The sequence below is a fragment of the Centrocercus urophasianus genome, unplaced genomic scaffold (assembly GCF_019232065.1).
Source record: "Centrocercus urophasianus isolate 14NV4802_14NV808 unplaced genomic scaffold, USGS_Curo_1.0 seq_46, whole genome shotgun sequence".
NCBI lineage: Eukaryota > Metazoa > Chordata > Aves > Galliformes > Phasianidae > Centrocercus > Centrocercus urophasianus.
The window spans coordinates 76,055-92,837 of NW_024885044.1; the positions used below are offsets into that span (position 1 = coordinate 76,055).

The 16,783-nt window shown below is 41.8% G+C and overlaps 1 protein-coding gene across 5 annotated transcripts in view; it reads right to left on the reverse strand.

Annotated features, from left to right (window-relative positions):
* Window positions 1-16,625, reverse strand: part of SPATA2 (spermatogenesis associated 2) — a 20,569-nt gene extending 3,944 nt beyond the window's left edge. For 2 of the 5 annotated variants that reach the window (XM_042834374.1, XM_042834373.1), the window contains exons 1-3: window positions 16,531-16,625; window positions 14,001-14,426; window positions 106-172 (exon numbers count right to left, since the gene is read on the reverse strand). In XM_042834374.1, the coding sequence (XP_042690308.1) occupies window positions 106-172; window positions 14,001-14,318 (385 nt within the window). In that variant the 5' untranslated portion in view covers window positions 14,319-14,426; window positions 16,531-16,625. Of the gene's footprint in view, window positions 1-105; window positions 173-8,398; window positions 12,175-14,000; window positions 14,427-16,216; window positions 16,323-16,530 lie in introns of those variants that run through there. The other 3 variants (XM_042834372.1, XM_042834370.1, XM_042834371.1) reach the window with 3 other exon arrangements.
* Between the last annotated feature and the right edge of the window lie 158 nt (window positions 16,626-16,783).

Genomic DNA, 16,783 nt, shown 5'->3' on the forward strand with positions numbered 1-16,783 from the left:
ACCGCTCGAAGCACGTTCCCGCTGCTTCAGCATCCGCAGGCTTTCCCTTCCCTCCCGCCGGATCCCCGCGTTCACCTGCACGGGTTCGGGCTGCTGCCCGCTTACCTCTCCCTGAAGTCCCGCCTGGTACCCGTCCCATACTGCCGTGCTGCGAGGGGCTCCAAGGACAGCCCTGGATTAACAAGCAGGGAAGAGCAGGGAGGAGTGCTGTGCAGCGCACTGTCAATAGGACCTGGTGTGTTTGCCATCTAAATCACTCGACCTGTCACTGTTTGGCAAGACGAGTCACAGCTGTTCCTTAGCCACGTACTGTGTCCATTCTCTCTCCACTAAAAGCTTGCCCTTGATTGGCAGTTAGAAAGAGTTTCAAGAGGTCTAACGTTCATTTTGTGAGCTCCAGGTGTTACCAGGGCTGCTGCTCAGATTGGATTTGGGTGCTTGAATTTGCTTCAGAAAAGAGCCCTAGAGCTGGAGAAACACATAGCATTTCCTCTAAAATGTTAGGAGCTCTTTTTCCCTGACAAAAGCCTTTCTCCTCACTGGCTTCTTCGTGCCCCCTGTACAGCAAGCCACAGAGCCTACCAAACACAACGGGGACAGCAGGAGGGCTGTAAACCACAACCTCTACTGCTGAACTGCTTTGTAATTTCGGGCAAGTGATTGAAACTCTCTTATTACCTCCACCGTGCAAGACTGGTAATGCTTCTTTTCTAGCTCATGACTGGGGGCCATAACTCTGATGACTAAGAAAGATCAATACAAATCCTCACTGTACTTTTTTCTGTTAGAGATAAAAACCTCCAATTGACAGAGTGTCTTGTGCAAACCCTACTATTAAACCTGTTCAGGTCTTCAAGCAAGCCCAGTGCAGCTAGAGCACTCAGAACACAAGGACATTTCATTTTAGCCTTGATATCAGTTGTGTTCATAAGCAGACAGCAGGCTAAGCTTCAGAGGAACACAGAGCTACAATACAATCAACAAGGCAAAAGTTATTTTCTGGAAAGCATGCTTCTGATATTTGACTTCAGTAACAACAGGGTTGAAAGGTAAGAAATCCTTCAGGATAGTAGAGATCAGATTCCTAAAGACAAGAGAACTACCACAAACAGGCATAGAGAAAATTCTGAAACCAAACTCCCTGAAGATAAAGTCATTGGCAGCTGATGTTTTCCATAAATCCCCATACCCTCTCCCAGTCCCACACCGTTACGTGGCTAAGACTGGTGGTCTTGGCATGTCATGCTAACAAAATGAAACTGGAACGTTTTAGATCCAGTTTCAGTGCTCTCACTTTTGACAAATCGTATCCTCTCCTTGGGCTTCTTTTGTGCTGCCTGCAAATAGCATTAATAGCACATATTACCTGTCCGCACACAGCTCTGAAATGCTCAGAACGAGTTTTTCAGCATGCCAGTCACGCTTTCCCCTTTGGAAGCTCCCAGGCACTTTTCATTCCCGCTGATCCCAAGTATCAGTCTGTTGGGCCTCACTGTGCCAAATGCCCTACAGCTGCCCGTGTCCCTCACTGGCATTCCTAAACACACCTTTGCTGAAGAAGCAGTTCAGCAGCTTTGCAAGTAGCTTAAGGATGAATTTGATGGGTAATACCATATAAGAAACAGTGCATTTATTTAAGATAGATCTATGCTATGAGCTACACATACTGTTGCCCAACTTTTCACCATCTGTACAAGCTTTTAGCTTTATATTAAACAGACATTAATCCCATGCTTGTATACTTAGATGGATGCATAACACACACGTTCTTGAGATGCATCACCCCCCTCACAATTTGTACTTGAAACTGAAATGGAATTATATATTAAAATACACATTTCAGTTCTTGTGTTTGGCTCTTCAGTGCCACCTACAATTCCCACTGCCTGTGAGTTCTGGTTTCTCACATCCCACTTGTCCACTGTGCTTCAAATGTTGCTTGCTACTTGCAGTGCAGCTGTCCAGAGCTTAACTCTCAGCTTCCAAACCCCTCATCCTTGACCTGCCCTGTCTAGCTCCAGATAAGACATTGCTGTGTCCCCAGGAATGTGCTGAGTGCTTTCTTTGACCATGGTGCCTCCTTTATGCCACATACTCGCCTTGTGTCCCAAGGGAAGAGAACAGCACAATTTAAGGATGACATGATACACTGAACACATTGGGTTTACAAGCCTCATTTTCTACAAAAACTCTGCAAGCATGCAGACACGTGCTAACATTCACAGTGTCTCATACTTGCACTGCAAAGTGAAATTAGTGCACTTAACATTGGCAGATAGGTGCATGCCTCAAGGTCCTCAATATATAGGAACAGCACACTATGTATAGAAATGGAAGTGCACAGAGGTCTACATGCCATGGTTTTGCAAAAGGCTCTGCATGAGTGAAATGACCTGGCAATAAACACAGCTTCTGCAGTGGCATATAAGGTGGTAAATATGGTACAAATCAAATACAGCTTTTAGGACACACCTAAGTGACACAAAAGGATACTATACAGTAGCTAACTAAAGGTGGCTGGAAATCCAAGCAAGAGGCAAACATGTAACCAAAAACTGGCTACTGTTGAGTCCTCCCTCCCAGCCACACATCACACACACAAATGCTGCAAGAACTATCTTCTCTCTTCTTTGAATGCCACGTAGTTGTGTTCTTCCCAGCCCTACCTTCTCCTTTCTCAAGGACTGAAAGCTAGCTGTCAGCTTAACAAGAATCACTGTAAATCATGGCTGTCCTCAGCATACCACTTGCCTTATCCGCATCTTAACAGTCAATAGAAGCACCAGTACCCACTACCAGAAGGATCAGTTGCTAGGAACACTAAGGAAAGAGCCATGCCACACCCCACTCCAGATTGAGTTCCTTTGATTATTTTTTTCTTCTAATGTTCAAAGTCTACTTTGAGCTCACAGATTTAGTATTTTACCAGGTTATTTTTGGAAAACGCATGTCAGATGAATTTCCATTAGAAATGCATCAATTTAAATAGATCTTCGGCCAGACTTTTGAATTGCTCCTAATTCCTTTTGAAATCTATCAACTCACTTTGTCATTGCCTTGCCTTCCGTGTTGGAATATAAATCTGTATTGTTTCAAAGGAAGAGTCACTTTTCACAGTCATTAGATACCACTTCATTATCCAGTTCAATTTTTAAACCATTTTTTTTTCTGTTCTTCTTTATAGGATTGCCAGGGCAATAACTTTCTCCCCTTATCTTCCTATTCATACAGCCCTCTGGCTTATGTGTTCTTTCTTTCCCATGTTCCAATGGCTTCATAGATTTTAACGAGCCTGTGGTCATATCTGCTATTAATTCTGTACTGTCAGTTCCTACCCCAGTGATAAGCTACAGGCAGAAAGAGTAGGATTAAACTAGCATCAAAGCAGCATTCTCTCCCATGTGTGCAGCTTCATTTGACTTGAGTTCAGTAAAAGTTATCTTGTAACACAAAGCTTCACTTCTGCTACTCCTACCCTTAATTATTACCCACACCACACATTCACTGCAGAAGTTATACATGAATGTTTTCACAGAACCTGGGCAAGTTTTTTACACTCCAGAGCCAGTCTTGGGCTGTGCTGTGTCCTCCCAAAATGAGAACAGCAGGTGCAGGCTCAGTGTGCACATCACCTGCTGCTTTCCCTCCTAGCACTGGGAATGGTGCCTCTCAGACAACCTTCTGTGATTAAGGTCTGGAGAATTGAAGAATTTAATCACAACAAAAGCTGTAACACTGGTCATCCTAGAAGGACTTCTGCAATATGATGCACAGCATTGGGGAATTAAGCCCCTCTCCCCTACAACAGAAAAGCAGAGCATATACATCCAACCTACTGCTTTCTACCAAGGAGGCCCAAAGCCAGCATGCACCATAGGCTCGTTACAGATAGAAGAATCTCTCTCATCTAATACCATCTAAAAGGATGCTGGAACAGGTTTCTATTTTCAGGTCCAGGAACCAAGCATAATGCAGAGCTAGAAATGCCATCTCCTCACTGCACGCCTCAGGGCTAGGCCACCTCATCCCAAAGCGGCCAAAGTTGCAGGAGATGGCTCATAGCAGCACCAAGCTGCTTGGCATGGCTGAGCCCTGCAACGCAGTGCGAGCAAAAAGGCCCTGAAAAGGTAATGCGGCAGATGGAATCCTTGTCCCCTGCTGCTTCTGCTACTGAATGGAGCCATGCCAGCTGCAGCTAGTAAATTGGTGCAGCTGCCCTTCTGCTCGGCATACCCAAGCTCTGGCAGCAGAGCTCTGGCAGCAGCTCTCTGTCTTCTCCCACAACCTTCTAGAGCCACAATACATCACTCCCCCTGTAACTATTACAAACTGAATGCTTCACTGTAACCAAGAATACATCCAAAAAAACCTAGCTGAAGGAAAACCTTCAGTCAGCCAACCCAGTCTCAACATTGCAGATAAGCAGGCAAAACTGTCAGGTATCTGGTAGCTTCTGGTGGCAGAGAGGGCTGAGTAAGGGAAAGGCAGCTTTTTTCTGGGGCTGGATTTAACACTCTCACTCAGCCACACTCCAGTCTTTGCCACTCAGCTCCTCAGTAGACCTAGTGTGCTAATGCAGGTTTCCAACATGTTTCCTCTCCACCCTTTAAAGAACCACAGAGATTCTCATTATAAGTCAGTAGGTTCCTAGGAGCTCCTGTGAACACACGCATACACAGCTCTCCTCCCCATTGCAGAGCAGCCTGTGCGGAGGTTCATCAAGAACACACAAGTTCATATAATTGCACTGAAGCACATAACACGGTGCTCCTTCTTAGACTTGCTTGTAGGTAGCTTTTTTTTTTTTTTTTTTTTTTTTTTTTTTTTAAATTAATGGTTAACTTAGTAGGGTTTGGGATCTGCATATGCCGCTGGCAGGGATCCACAATTGGGGCACTACAGAAGTAGTCTGACCCACCTGGAAAGCAAACAATTCACACACACAGCAATGGGGAGATGTACAGTGACTGCAGCTACGTGATAATAGCTCACCAGTACTGGTTATACTTCAGAAATAAATTGCTAGTCTTTGAAAAGTTTGGATGAAGCACTTACATGTGCTGCACACAGACCAAGCTACCAAACTGATTTTACTTACTCCAGGGAAAAGCAGTATTTTTTCCACTAAGGAGTTGATGAACAGTTGTGCACTGGTATTTCTTTTTCTTTTTTTAAAACATGTAGATGATGAAAAAATCTCAGAGCAGTATGACTATCATGAGAATGATTTCTAAAACAAGAAGCATGACAGCTCCACACCCACAACAGCAGAAGTAGCAGCCACATGCTACTGGTTGGAGCTTACATTAAAGTTATGGTTTGACATTGTCTTCAATGCAGTGAATTGCACATGAAATAGTGAAAGTTCGGTACAAGGTGAAAATGACAAATGGCAATGCTACCCAGGTCAGAAAGTAGTTCACACCCTTGCTGCAATGCACTGAAACACCATCATAGTGCCTGTATAATCAATGAATATAAAGATGTTATAATTATGAAATAAACAAGAGAATTTGGCAAAGCAGATTATAATAACAAATAGAGAATACATAGAACACTTACCCACATCCTGGGCTCGCTGCAAAACTCCAGAGGAGGGATCTCCAGAAGAGCTCCTTCCCCACTGGTAGTCAGCTCCTAAATGGGCCTAGGAGAGGTGCAGCCAGGCTCCACCCCTTCCAGCAGCACAGGTGAATTGCCTTCACCTGTGCTCCCAGGGCTGACTCAGTGCTCGCCTCAGGTGATCTATCAGAGGTTCAGCAGTTCCCATACAGTGCCCAAGCTGAAGAAGAATACCATGACCACCAAAACCTGCGTTCACAATCTGCAGCACTAAGAAAGAATCCCACCAATAAGGAGTACTAGTAATAAATCCTTCAACCTCCTCTAAAGCTCCCTGTAACATGAATTCAATGCCTCTCAGACTCTGAATGCTGAAAGAGAAATTTCTCATTGACGCTAAGGGAGGGGGGGAGGGAGGGGAGAGGGGAGGAAAAGCAGGTTGCTTCATGTTTTTCTGGAACCATTTCCACTTGCCCACCTCTTTTCTGTACCAAGCCTTTCCAAGTTCAATAGAAGCCCATGTCTGGCTTTAATCACAGACAACTTAGAATGCTGTTCAGTGTCAGAAAGATTGTCATAGCCTCTCTGCCTCTGTACTGTAGCAGAAAAGCAGGAGTTACCTGGCAGCATCTCATTCTCTTCAGGCACAGCAATGTCTCCCTGTTTGCAGGGATTCCTAAGAACTTAGGATCCCCTTCCTTCTGTAGAGGTCAGGATAGCAAGGCAGCTGTTTCCCTCTCCCAATAAAATAACAACAAACCAGCATATAGCCAGAGTTCCCATAGCTCTGTGGAAGGAGCAAGGCAGTGCCAGAAGTGAAAGAAGAAAGGGGATTACATCACTTTGGACACTATGCTCTAATTCTCTGGTTACAGGTCAGTTGGTCCTACAATTCCATATGCACAGCTGGGTATTACAGTCACCTTTACTGACTCCTATCCATCAGCACACCATCACCTCTGACTGCTCTGCACATGATGTCGTAGCAAGATTCTAGATTCCTGCCTGAACCAAAGGGCCATTACACAGTATAAAATATCTCAGCGTATTTTCAACATAGACACCTTTCAGTACTGTGAGAAACAGCCTTGTTTTCTGCACATTAGCACACCAAACATCCTGTCAAACAAAGGAGCTGTTCTCTGGCTCTCCTACACTTCTCCTCAAATGGAAGAGCTTCAGTAACGTCTGCAGGATTTTAGAGTTACAAAAGCTGCTGCCATATAATACATGTTAACCTTTTGCCTTCCTTCAGGCAGTAAGATCCAACGCACTGGTCTCTGCCTTGTATGGTGGCTCAATGCTCAAGGCTGCCCTAATCGCAGCAGGGCTATACATAAAGTACAAAACCAGAAAGCTACTTTAAGTATTGATTCCCTGCCTCTAAACTTTCAAACTGGAAAGACACATAAAAATATTGTCTAAGGGAATATGGTCAACTGTAGAAAAAAAAGGTAATACAAAACAACTGCAATGCCCAATTTTGCTTAATTTTACACAAAAGATCTAAGACATTTCATAGACTATCCCAAGTTAAAAAAGACTCATAAGGGTCATAGAAACCAACTCCTGGCTCTACACAGAATCACCCATTTACATGCTTACAAACTCTTTAGACAACCATAATCATGATTTTCAGAAGGAACTGTGGAATATCCTTCACAAGGAATAGACAGGTACGTTTGTATTCACACAGATGGTAATGACCATGCTAGAAGGCCTAGTTAGCTCCCAGTGACCTCAAAGTACCTGTTTTGTCTCCAGTTCAATTCCATCACCTTGGAACTGAAGCATCTCCTACTTTTCTCTCACTCTGGCAGCATTGCAATGATCATATTACTCAGGCTCCCTCCCTTTCTAAGCAAATAACAGAAAGGGGAACCTCTCCCCCAACAAGACACTACAGCATGATTAGCTACACAAACTAAATGCTTGGAATCCAAAACTGTTGTCCAGAACAGATAAGTTTAAAGAGCTGCCAGCTCAAATTGTCAAGTTTAAGCTACATGATGATGCATGGAACCTTTAAACTTCTGTTCAGAGCAAAAGACACAGGCAGACACATATAATAGGTCTGTCATCAGAAACATCAGATCAGTCAGAACAGTCAGCATTGACTTGTTTAAAATGTGCCAGAAATACATTAGCATAAATAGCACAGAGATGTAAAGACAAGACTTCCTGCAGTAATACTTCTGTCATCTTGAACCTGATTTTTTACAAACATCCCAAATACTTCCAGGAACCTCAACAGATCACAGGATTGTGTAAATGGAACTTGAGGCCTTTTAAGCATTCACCTGACATTCAGCTGATGTGCTCCAAAACAATGAATCAAAGGAAAAACAGTCTGGTCTGGGACCTGAGAAATTATCCAGCTCTAGAGCTAGAAGGATGCAATAGCAGCCACTAGGCCTGCCTTGAGTGCCAAAAAGTACATCAGCAGTATCACATATCTTTTGTGATACCTAGCATCAGGAAACTTTATCAGAAAATCTGCAAATGATATCAAGAGTCAAGCCTGGAAAACAATGTAGGTCAGCTTTACATCGCACATAAAACCTGCTTACTGCCCCCACATTAGCCTGTCTGCTGCAGACTGCAGACATGTTCTTATGGAACAAACAGGCATGCTGCTAAGCCCTGAAAATTAACTTTAAAAATAATAATAATAAAAAAAAACCTAAATTCTGCAGGCGCTCCATCCAGTCTCATACAACTGAGGCTCATGATACATACACACTTGCCCATTTTATCCCCAAGATTACTTCTGTGTACCAACTCACTTCTGCATGCAAAACACAGTTGAGAAACAGACAGCTACATGCACTCAACCTTAAGAAAAGAGTTAAGCCTTTTCTTAAAGGCCTCTTTATTTTTCAATTCCTTTGAACATAAATTAGTTTTAACAAATCAGATGCAAAACACCTGCATTTTCAATTAGCATATATTTTACTGTATCAATCACGGCAACCTCATACAGTAAGGTACACAAAAATAGAGCATGGTATCACTTCAATTCAACACAGTTTTGTACTACAGTATTCCGTGACATATATATATAGAGGACTTTTCTATCTCAAAGCAAGTATTGTCCCTGCTGTGTTCACCGTAAGAATTACGTGGCATCACAGTTTTAGAGTAGCCATACGGAAATTGAACTAGTAAACTAGAAGATACACTGTGCAACAGCCATACAGGCATGACATTTCAGAAGATGAACAAAACCAAAATAATCACTGAAAACAACCTTTAGACTGTATTTTAATAGTAAAATTGTTTTTAAATCCCTCATTATATACACAATGTATCTACATTTGTTATATTTATATGCATATATACATTTATAAAAAACATATGAGATTCCGAAAACCTTAAAATCGTTCACCTAAACAACGTTTACCCCAACCTTCAGGGTCAGAAAGGCAATACTTGCCTATCACATAATATTCAGTTGCAGTCGCTTGATTCCGAAACTCCCGACTGCTAAAGACATACCACTCATCTTGTCTCTTAGTGCAAGCTGTACAGTAACTTATTGTTCTCAGCCCTCTGCAAGACTCAAGTTTCACTCTATTTTCATAATACTTCTGAGACCCATTTACAGCTAACATTATTTCAGCTATTTTACATTATTAGCCTATATGCCTCCCCCTACACCTACACCTCAAGTCCTCTACCCACTCCCCCCAAAAATTAAGAAAAATGATCTTTCATGCACACCTCTGTCACACAGGGGTCAACATTTACATTTCAAAGCCTAGACTCTAACAGTGTTTAAAAAAACCCTAAGTGAATAACTTCAGTACAAAGTGGACTACATAGTTTACAATTCAGCTAGAGGTTTTTGTTTTGTTTTGTTTTTTAACAGATATTTTAAAGACATTTAACTTTGCACATCAGATTGGTTTGCCTGATATTTTGTTCTAACTAGCTAGTCTGAATATAAGAAGTTAGGAGGATTATTGTGGAATCTCCTCTATGCAAAAAGAAACAAAGAGGCCCTACAGCCTACTAATAACTGGGTGTTGCTTGGGGGCAAAACCATACAGAGCCTAGCACAAGGGTTCCTATTTGTTACAGTAACACAGATGAATATCATTTACCAGATTCACATCCGTAATTGTTAGGTTTACTTTAATAGTAAACACAGGATACACACATGAGCTCTGATTTTTCATCAGGCCAGCGCTTTACCTGCTGACTACACTACAAACTCTGCAGTGAATTTGGACGCAAGTGTAAGATTTATAGTTACAGTTCCTATAACCACAAAGAAAAAGCGTGCACTGAGAACCAAAATCTTGCAGTTTTTAGACAGGACTCCACCTAAATTAGTGGTAGCCTTCGCAGAAGAAAAAAGAAAAGCTGGATTTAAAAAAACTGATCAGAGTAAATAATGTCAGCCTGCCACAGCAACTACAACAAGCTATGAAATACAGTACAAGTAGAAACAAAAAGTCACCTGAACAAATAACCCAGAGAGACTTAGTAGTTATAATGATTTTACCGCCTTTAAGAACTCAACATATTAAATATTTATTAAAAATAAACTGTTTCCAAATTACCTGTTTACAGTACAAAGAACAGTACGTAATATATGTGCAACAGAAAGTAAGAGTACACATCAGGAAGGACAACACTAGGCAAAATTTAAGTGACACGAATACAAGTTCACCTTTTTAAAATGCGGAACAGTAAAAAAAAAAAAAAGCAGGATGATATTGGCAACACGAGAAAATAAAGCACATATTGTTCAGATTCAGATTATATAAGTTCAAGATAAACAACTGGGACATAAGGAGAGAAGGAAGAAACGAAGATAAGAGATGCTGTGGAGTTTGATTTTGGAGATCAACAAAAGGCAGATGTTTCGAAAAATAGTCCTTGTTGGCAAAACAAGCTATTCACATGTTTCTTGCACATTTGAGAGTCATACTTTACCAAAAAACGGCAGTAGTTTAACACCCACAGAAAATGTGAATCTTAATTCTCAGAGCCTCACGTAGCTTCATTTGGGCAAAGAGAAGACTAAAATGGTGTGAAATGCGTGATGTCACTTTTCCATAATGCAACAGCTGCCAAGATTTTTTTTTTTTTTTTTAAAAGTGCTCTTCTCCCTCACTTAAATTGAGAATTAATTATGATTTAGGAGTTACCTAAATAATAGCAGCATGAAATCATATATCTGCAGCATTTATTAAGCCACAAAAATCAAGAACTGGCACCTGATCACTGAACCATGTTCCAAATATTTGGGCATGTCAATTTTGTAAGAGGTCAGTGTTTTACTTCTAATCAGTGGCATCAGAACATTAAGTAGCCCTTTCCCTTCCCCCCAGAATGGACCAATCAAATCTACCTATAAACAACATGGGACAGTTGGGTTGATTTATAGTTTAACTGACTGTTAGGCATGAATCTGTGAAGCTCGCTTTTCCTACAGCAGGGATCATAGTAGTAAGCATTGAGGCAAGTGTCACATGAGACTTTTGAACAAAACATGCAAGTATTTGCAGCTCCAGATCGGTTACAAAAGCCACAGCGTGAGGTGCTCGCAGGTTTGGATTTTGAACTGAATTGAGAAGCTCTCTCTTGACTTTGAGTCTGTGATGTGTACTGAGGTTTCTCTCTTAAAGCAGAGGCAGGAGATAAGCCATCATTTGGAAGTGGTTTGATGGAATAGGTGCTCTGTTTCACTACTGGGTAGTCCTGCCTGGAGTTGAACAGATTGTCACACTTTTGGCAAACAGAAGCCCCACAAGGTACGCCACAGTTTTGGCACTTGAGGGAAGCTGTCTCTTTGGCTAGGTGGGCACGTTTGTGGTAAACAGGGTTGGCATCATTTTTTAACAGCCACACATCAGGCTTAATAGCTTCCTGCCTTTTAAAATTTAACATACTTCTAGTATCAGGATCAGTATAGATATCTAAGTCCTCTTGAGCAGAAAAATAGGAGCTGTAAGGGACATTTGTTCTCAACATGCCATTAGGATGAGATGAAGTTGGCAAGAATTCATCTGAACATGCATGTGGTGAGCTTGACATTGTCAGAAGAGAGGGTGATGGACGAATAATTTCATCTTTGATGTCATCTTCCACATCAACTAAGATTGGCTCTTTCCTGAGACTCAATGAGCTCATCAATGGTGGTTTCTTATTTTCCCAATAATTGTCATATGTATCTACTGATTTAGAAGCCTTGCTCACTTTTGGCTTGAAATAATCCTTAGAGGCCCGTTCACTTGCTGATTTCTGAAGTACCATTCGTGCCATGGAAGTATTTAAGCTTTCTTTACATTCTGCCCGCCGTTTCATAGCTTCTGAGCAGCCTCTAGTATCTTCGTTGCTATTTTTTCGTTCATTTATGACATCGATCTCCAAATAGCCTTTATCTTTCACTTGCAAATGAATTTCAAGAAGCTGCTCACATTCCACTTTGGCCAAAAAGAGTTCAAATGAAACCATTTTCACTTGAATAGCATCAATCTGCTCTTTGAGCTTATACATTGTTCCCACTTCTTGGACATAGCCCATGTAGTTCAGAATCTGCCTTACATCATCTTCAGTGAGGGCAGACTTTACATAATATACAAAGGGTCCCGTGTAGGTCTAAGGAGGTGGGGGGAATAAAAGGAAAACTAGGTTACAAATTCAGCGGAAGACTAGATTTTCAGAAAATTCAGTGACAGATACTATAGAATTAAATAGAATATTACAGAGAAGACATGCAACTCCCACGGTAAGATGAACTCCATTTCTGTAGCCCTCCTGTTTCAGCAGATAGAAATTCTGCTTGAAGCAAGTTCCAAATAGGAGAATTTTCATTCCAGTTGAAGTTCTGATTAGCATGAAATCCTTCTCGTTGAGTTAAATCATTATTGTGTACAATGACACTAACTTTTATACGCACCAGACATGTGTTTGTAAGTCTAACGCTAAAGCAAAAAAAGGCAGAGATTTCATATATTCCTCGTGGACAAGAAGCAGCTGAATATAACAGGAAGATGGTATTACTGAAAAAGCACTTAAGTCTTCTTCAATGCATATTTAGCTACATTCAATGCATATTTAGCTACATTCAGGGGCACTTTATTTTGTGGAGAGTAAGGTGTACAATTACTACACAACTCCAATGCTTGTTTTCTTTAGTATTAGGTCAAGAGCTTCCAATAACAAAGCCCCAAAACAATTGTGATTTTGTTTAAGTTGCAGTTCCCTTGGCATCTGGCATACCTGAAGTATACTCTTAACACAGGCCAAATTGCTTCTGACTGCAGAGAGGAATGCCTTGGCCATTGTATATTTGTCCAGAACAAGAAGTGGATCCACAGCACACAACCAAAGCCAATATTAGCAGTGCACTTAGAGATATCCTGGATGGATCAGCAAGCATTCCGTAGGCCAGAACTTAAGTGTAGTGACACGGATACACTGAGAGATCTAGTATGAAGTAATGGTCTTCCCTTAGGAGAAAGACTCTCAATCATCCCTGCCCGTAGCAGGGAGGCTAGAACTTTAGATCTTTAAGGTCTCTTTTAACCCAAACCACCCTATGATTCTATGAAATGCACCATTCACGTTAAAATTCTCTCTGCTAAATTGCGAAATACTGTCTATTAAGAAAAAAAAAAAAAAAAAAAAAAAAAAAGCCCATCACTAGCACACACAACCTGCAAAAGACTTCAGACATACACCAGAAATGGTATTTCTACCCAAGTCTCAGAAACATTCAAGTCACCTGCAGCGCTTATTGTTGAAATGCTACAGCAGCTTTGAATAGGAAAATAGGGATAACAAAAAATAAAACTGAAAACTGACAGCAGACATCTTATCAGCAGACTTGCAGTACTCAAGTCAAGCAACACACAAGTTTATACTTTTCACTGTGAGGTCATAGAATAGATGAATAATTTGAAAGTGCATTAGAATCAAAATTTCATGATTCAAAATTACAAGCAAGTAAAATACATTCTAGAGGCAACTATTTCAGTGAATCCTTCAACATCATCACATAACTTATGGGAACCTCAGCAAAGCACCTGCTTAAAACCACACATTGATCACTAGTACTTGTGCTACAGTAATAGCGGATGTAAAATAAAAGGCTATGAACTTAAACACAATTTAATTACTCACTGATGTTAAAGCACCTCCAAGTAGAAATTAAGCACATTAGGAGAAAAGGCGAACAAAAACCTTAAATAAGCTCTTCCCGTATTTTATGGTTACTTTAGAAATGGATACATTATTTGGACTTCTCTTGGGCAGTCTCACCATCACACACTTCATGTACTTCACCTCTGGTGGTTTCTATTTACCAGCTGTATATAGCCACATTATCAATCATTCTAACATATAGAAAAAAAAGTTGTCATAAGCTAAATGCATGACATGTTTAAAAAAAAAAATTATGTCTTCAAATATAAATGTCTTACCTTAATATGTTTGAACTCCTTCTTCCAGGGATATAGAAAGAGATTAATTCCAAGAGTCTCAAGCATGCTGAATGCATTATGCAAAGAATGTAAACTTGAGGATTTCAGAGATCTCAGTGAGTTTTCAGCCATCTCATAAAATTTTATCAACCGGAATCTATAAAAGGGATCAATTTTGGGAAGGCAAAATAAGGCTGATGCTGCCACTCGCAAATATTCATCATTAATAGGAGGCTGTTTGCTGTCAGAGACACTCAGTTTGCATTCATGGAACTGTACATACTTTCTAAATAAATCGTCTTTATATTTTGTATCCATTGAAATCAGTTTTTGTCTCAGGCCTGGGAAGCTACTTTGTCTCTTTCATGGTTATTGGGCAGTCGGTTGATAATCTGGTATTAAGAATCTTCGGAAATGGCAATTCTTCTGGAATAAAAATTGAAAACAAAGACAAGTCATCACAGTTGCATAAGTCCCAGATATCCACAGCACCTATTTACTTCACAGGATTCTATAAAATGATTCACAGCAGAGTAGCTCCCAAAACAACCTCTCAACCTCCCTGGGTTTCTGAAAAAGCACATGCAACATTCAACAGGAATACTAGTGTCCTGCTTTCCCATTATTCTATTCTTTGTTTTCAATTTATCTGAATATAACAGAACACAGCAAACCTAAATCAAACAAGGCACTAGGAATTTGACAAAAGAAAGTCCACGTAGGCTCATATCCACATTGAGGATTCCTTGGGTTAGGGAACCATGGCCAAAGTAACTCATAACTACAGACTAAAAGGGAAAGCGTAAGCTTTCACGATCTTGTTTTATTTTACTGTTTTAGATCAACCAACTTACACAATCATGATTTTAATCAGATATTGTGATTTATTTCATATGTACTAATAATTATTCCCACACTACACAGAAATAACTGATGCCAAAACAAGCCTCTCCATGTTAATTCCCCAAAGCCAAGTAACGAGGAGTCTAGCAGACTATCTTGACAACCTGAAGAACTTGTGAATTAAAAAGTAAACCATGGTCTTTGTGTTTTATGAGAGTACAATCTAGCACTTCTCAACTGCGAATCAAAATGGAGAGAGACAAAGCATTAATTCAGCTGCAGAGACACTGAAGCAACACTTCAAAAAAACACTTTCTATTAATTCCAGCTGCTGGGATATTGATCAATGCCACCATACGCTCCTGTTAAAATGCAAATCACCAATAAGGTCAAAATTAAGTCCATAAGAGTAACCATTACACAGACAAGGGGGAAAAAAAAAGCCACAAAGCCACATGCCACAGGAGGCCAAGAAAAGCAAGCAAGCCAATAGCTTAACAGCTAATGTTACTTGAAAAAAGGATGTGCTTAATGACCACGGCACGAGAAAAGTTCACTGTTTTAACTTCTGCTTAAAGGCATACAGCTCATTGCTCCCCCAGTCAGAATTTGCACTAATGTCAAAAGAAGAAACCGTGAATTGCAGTGTCCAGTTCTCAATTTGCATCTTAGTGTTAGGAAGAGAGAAGAAAAAACATAATTTAGCCCTCTCCACAAAGAGTTTGCTCTTCCCTCTCACTCCTTTTCTCAGGCTGGACAAGATCAAGTTAATACACAAAACTAACCTAATTACTTATACTTAGCAAGAAGAGCTCAGTCTGATTTGTACATTAGTAACATACCCTTTGGAGAAACAATGGCTTAGGCAGGTAAGAAGTTGGATCAAGTATTAACATTCTTCCATGTACAGCATTAATAACTGCCTAACAAAAGAGCTCCACATGAAAGCTCAGGATTAAAAAAGTGTCTACAAGAAAGGACTTCAGCAAGACCCCATAAACTGTGATATTCACAACCATCATCAGCCCCAGCTCTGACTTGATGTTTATATGTATGCCAGAGCTCAGGCAACTGAGAGCAAGACAATCAAGGCAGCCCCTGCAGGGTTCCTCCTCTACTCACACACACATACAGCTATCCCAGAAGCAAAAGCTCCTGGGAAAAACACCATAGGCCCTTATTGCCATCAACACCAATAACATCAGAGATCTAAGGCTTTCACCAAACGCTTGAAAATAGAAATAGTACTAATAAAAAGCTAACCAGAGTCCAAGAACGATTCAAAGAACTAAAAGCACACACAAAGTCCACCACCAAACGCAGGACAAGCACCAAACTCAGCACAGGCGAGCACTTTTCCTCCTAGCACCCACCTGCTGCAAACCTTCCTCCAGCCAGGACACCGAGGGCAGCCGCGGAGAACAGAGCGGCCCAGCACTGTCGGACCGCCGCCCTCAGCGGGCGGGCGCGGCCCTAGCCTGGCACCGAACCCTCGGCAGCCCCGCGGGACCGCCTCCTACCGCTGAAGGTCACGGCACCGCATTCCGCGGGCCGCGCCTGCCCCTCACCGCTCTGCGGCCCACCGTCGCTCAGCCGGAAGCATCCGGTGACCCGGATGCAGGTGAGGAGCCCACTAGACACCGCGCCTACACCGTCCCAGCGGCAAACAGCCCCAAGAAGGGCTTACCAGCAGAGGTGCGGGCACCTCCAGCCTCAGGGCACGACCCGCGAGCTGCAGACAGTGTGAGCGGCAGGAGGCAGCTGACAGCGGCGCCCCGGAAGTAGATGGTGGAGGGCAGAAAGGCACCGCCTCCTCTCGTGAAAGGCACTTCCGGTGCGTGACGTCAGACGGCTGAGGGGCGGGGTCGTCGCGTGGCCCCTCCTCCCAGTGGCAGGTCACACCCCGCAGCGCCCGAGCGCTCCCCAGCGTCAGGCGTTGG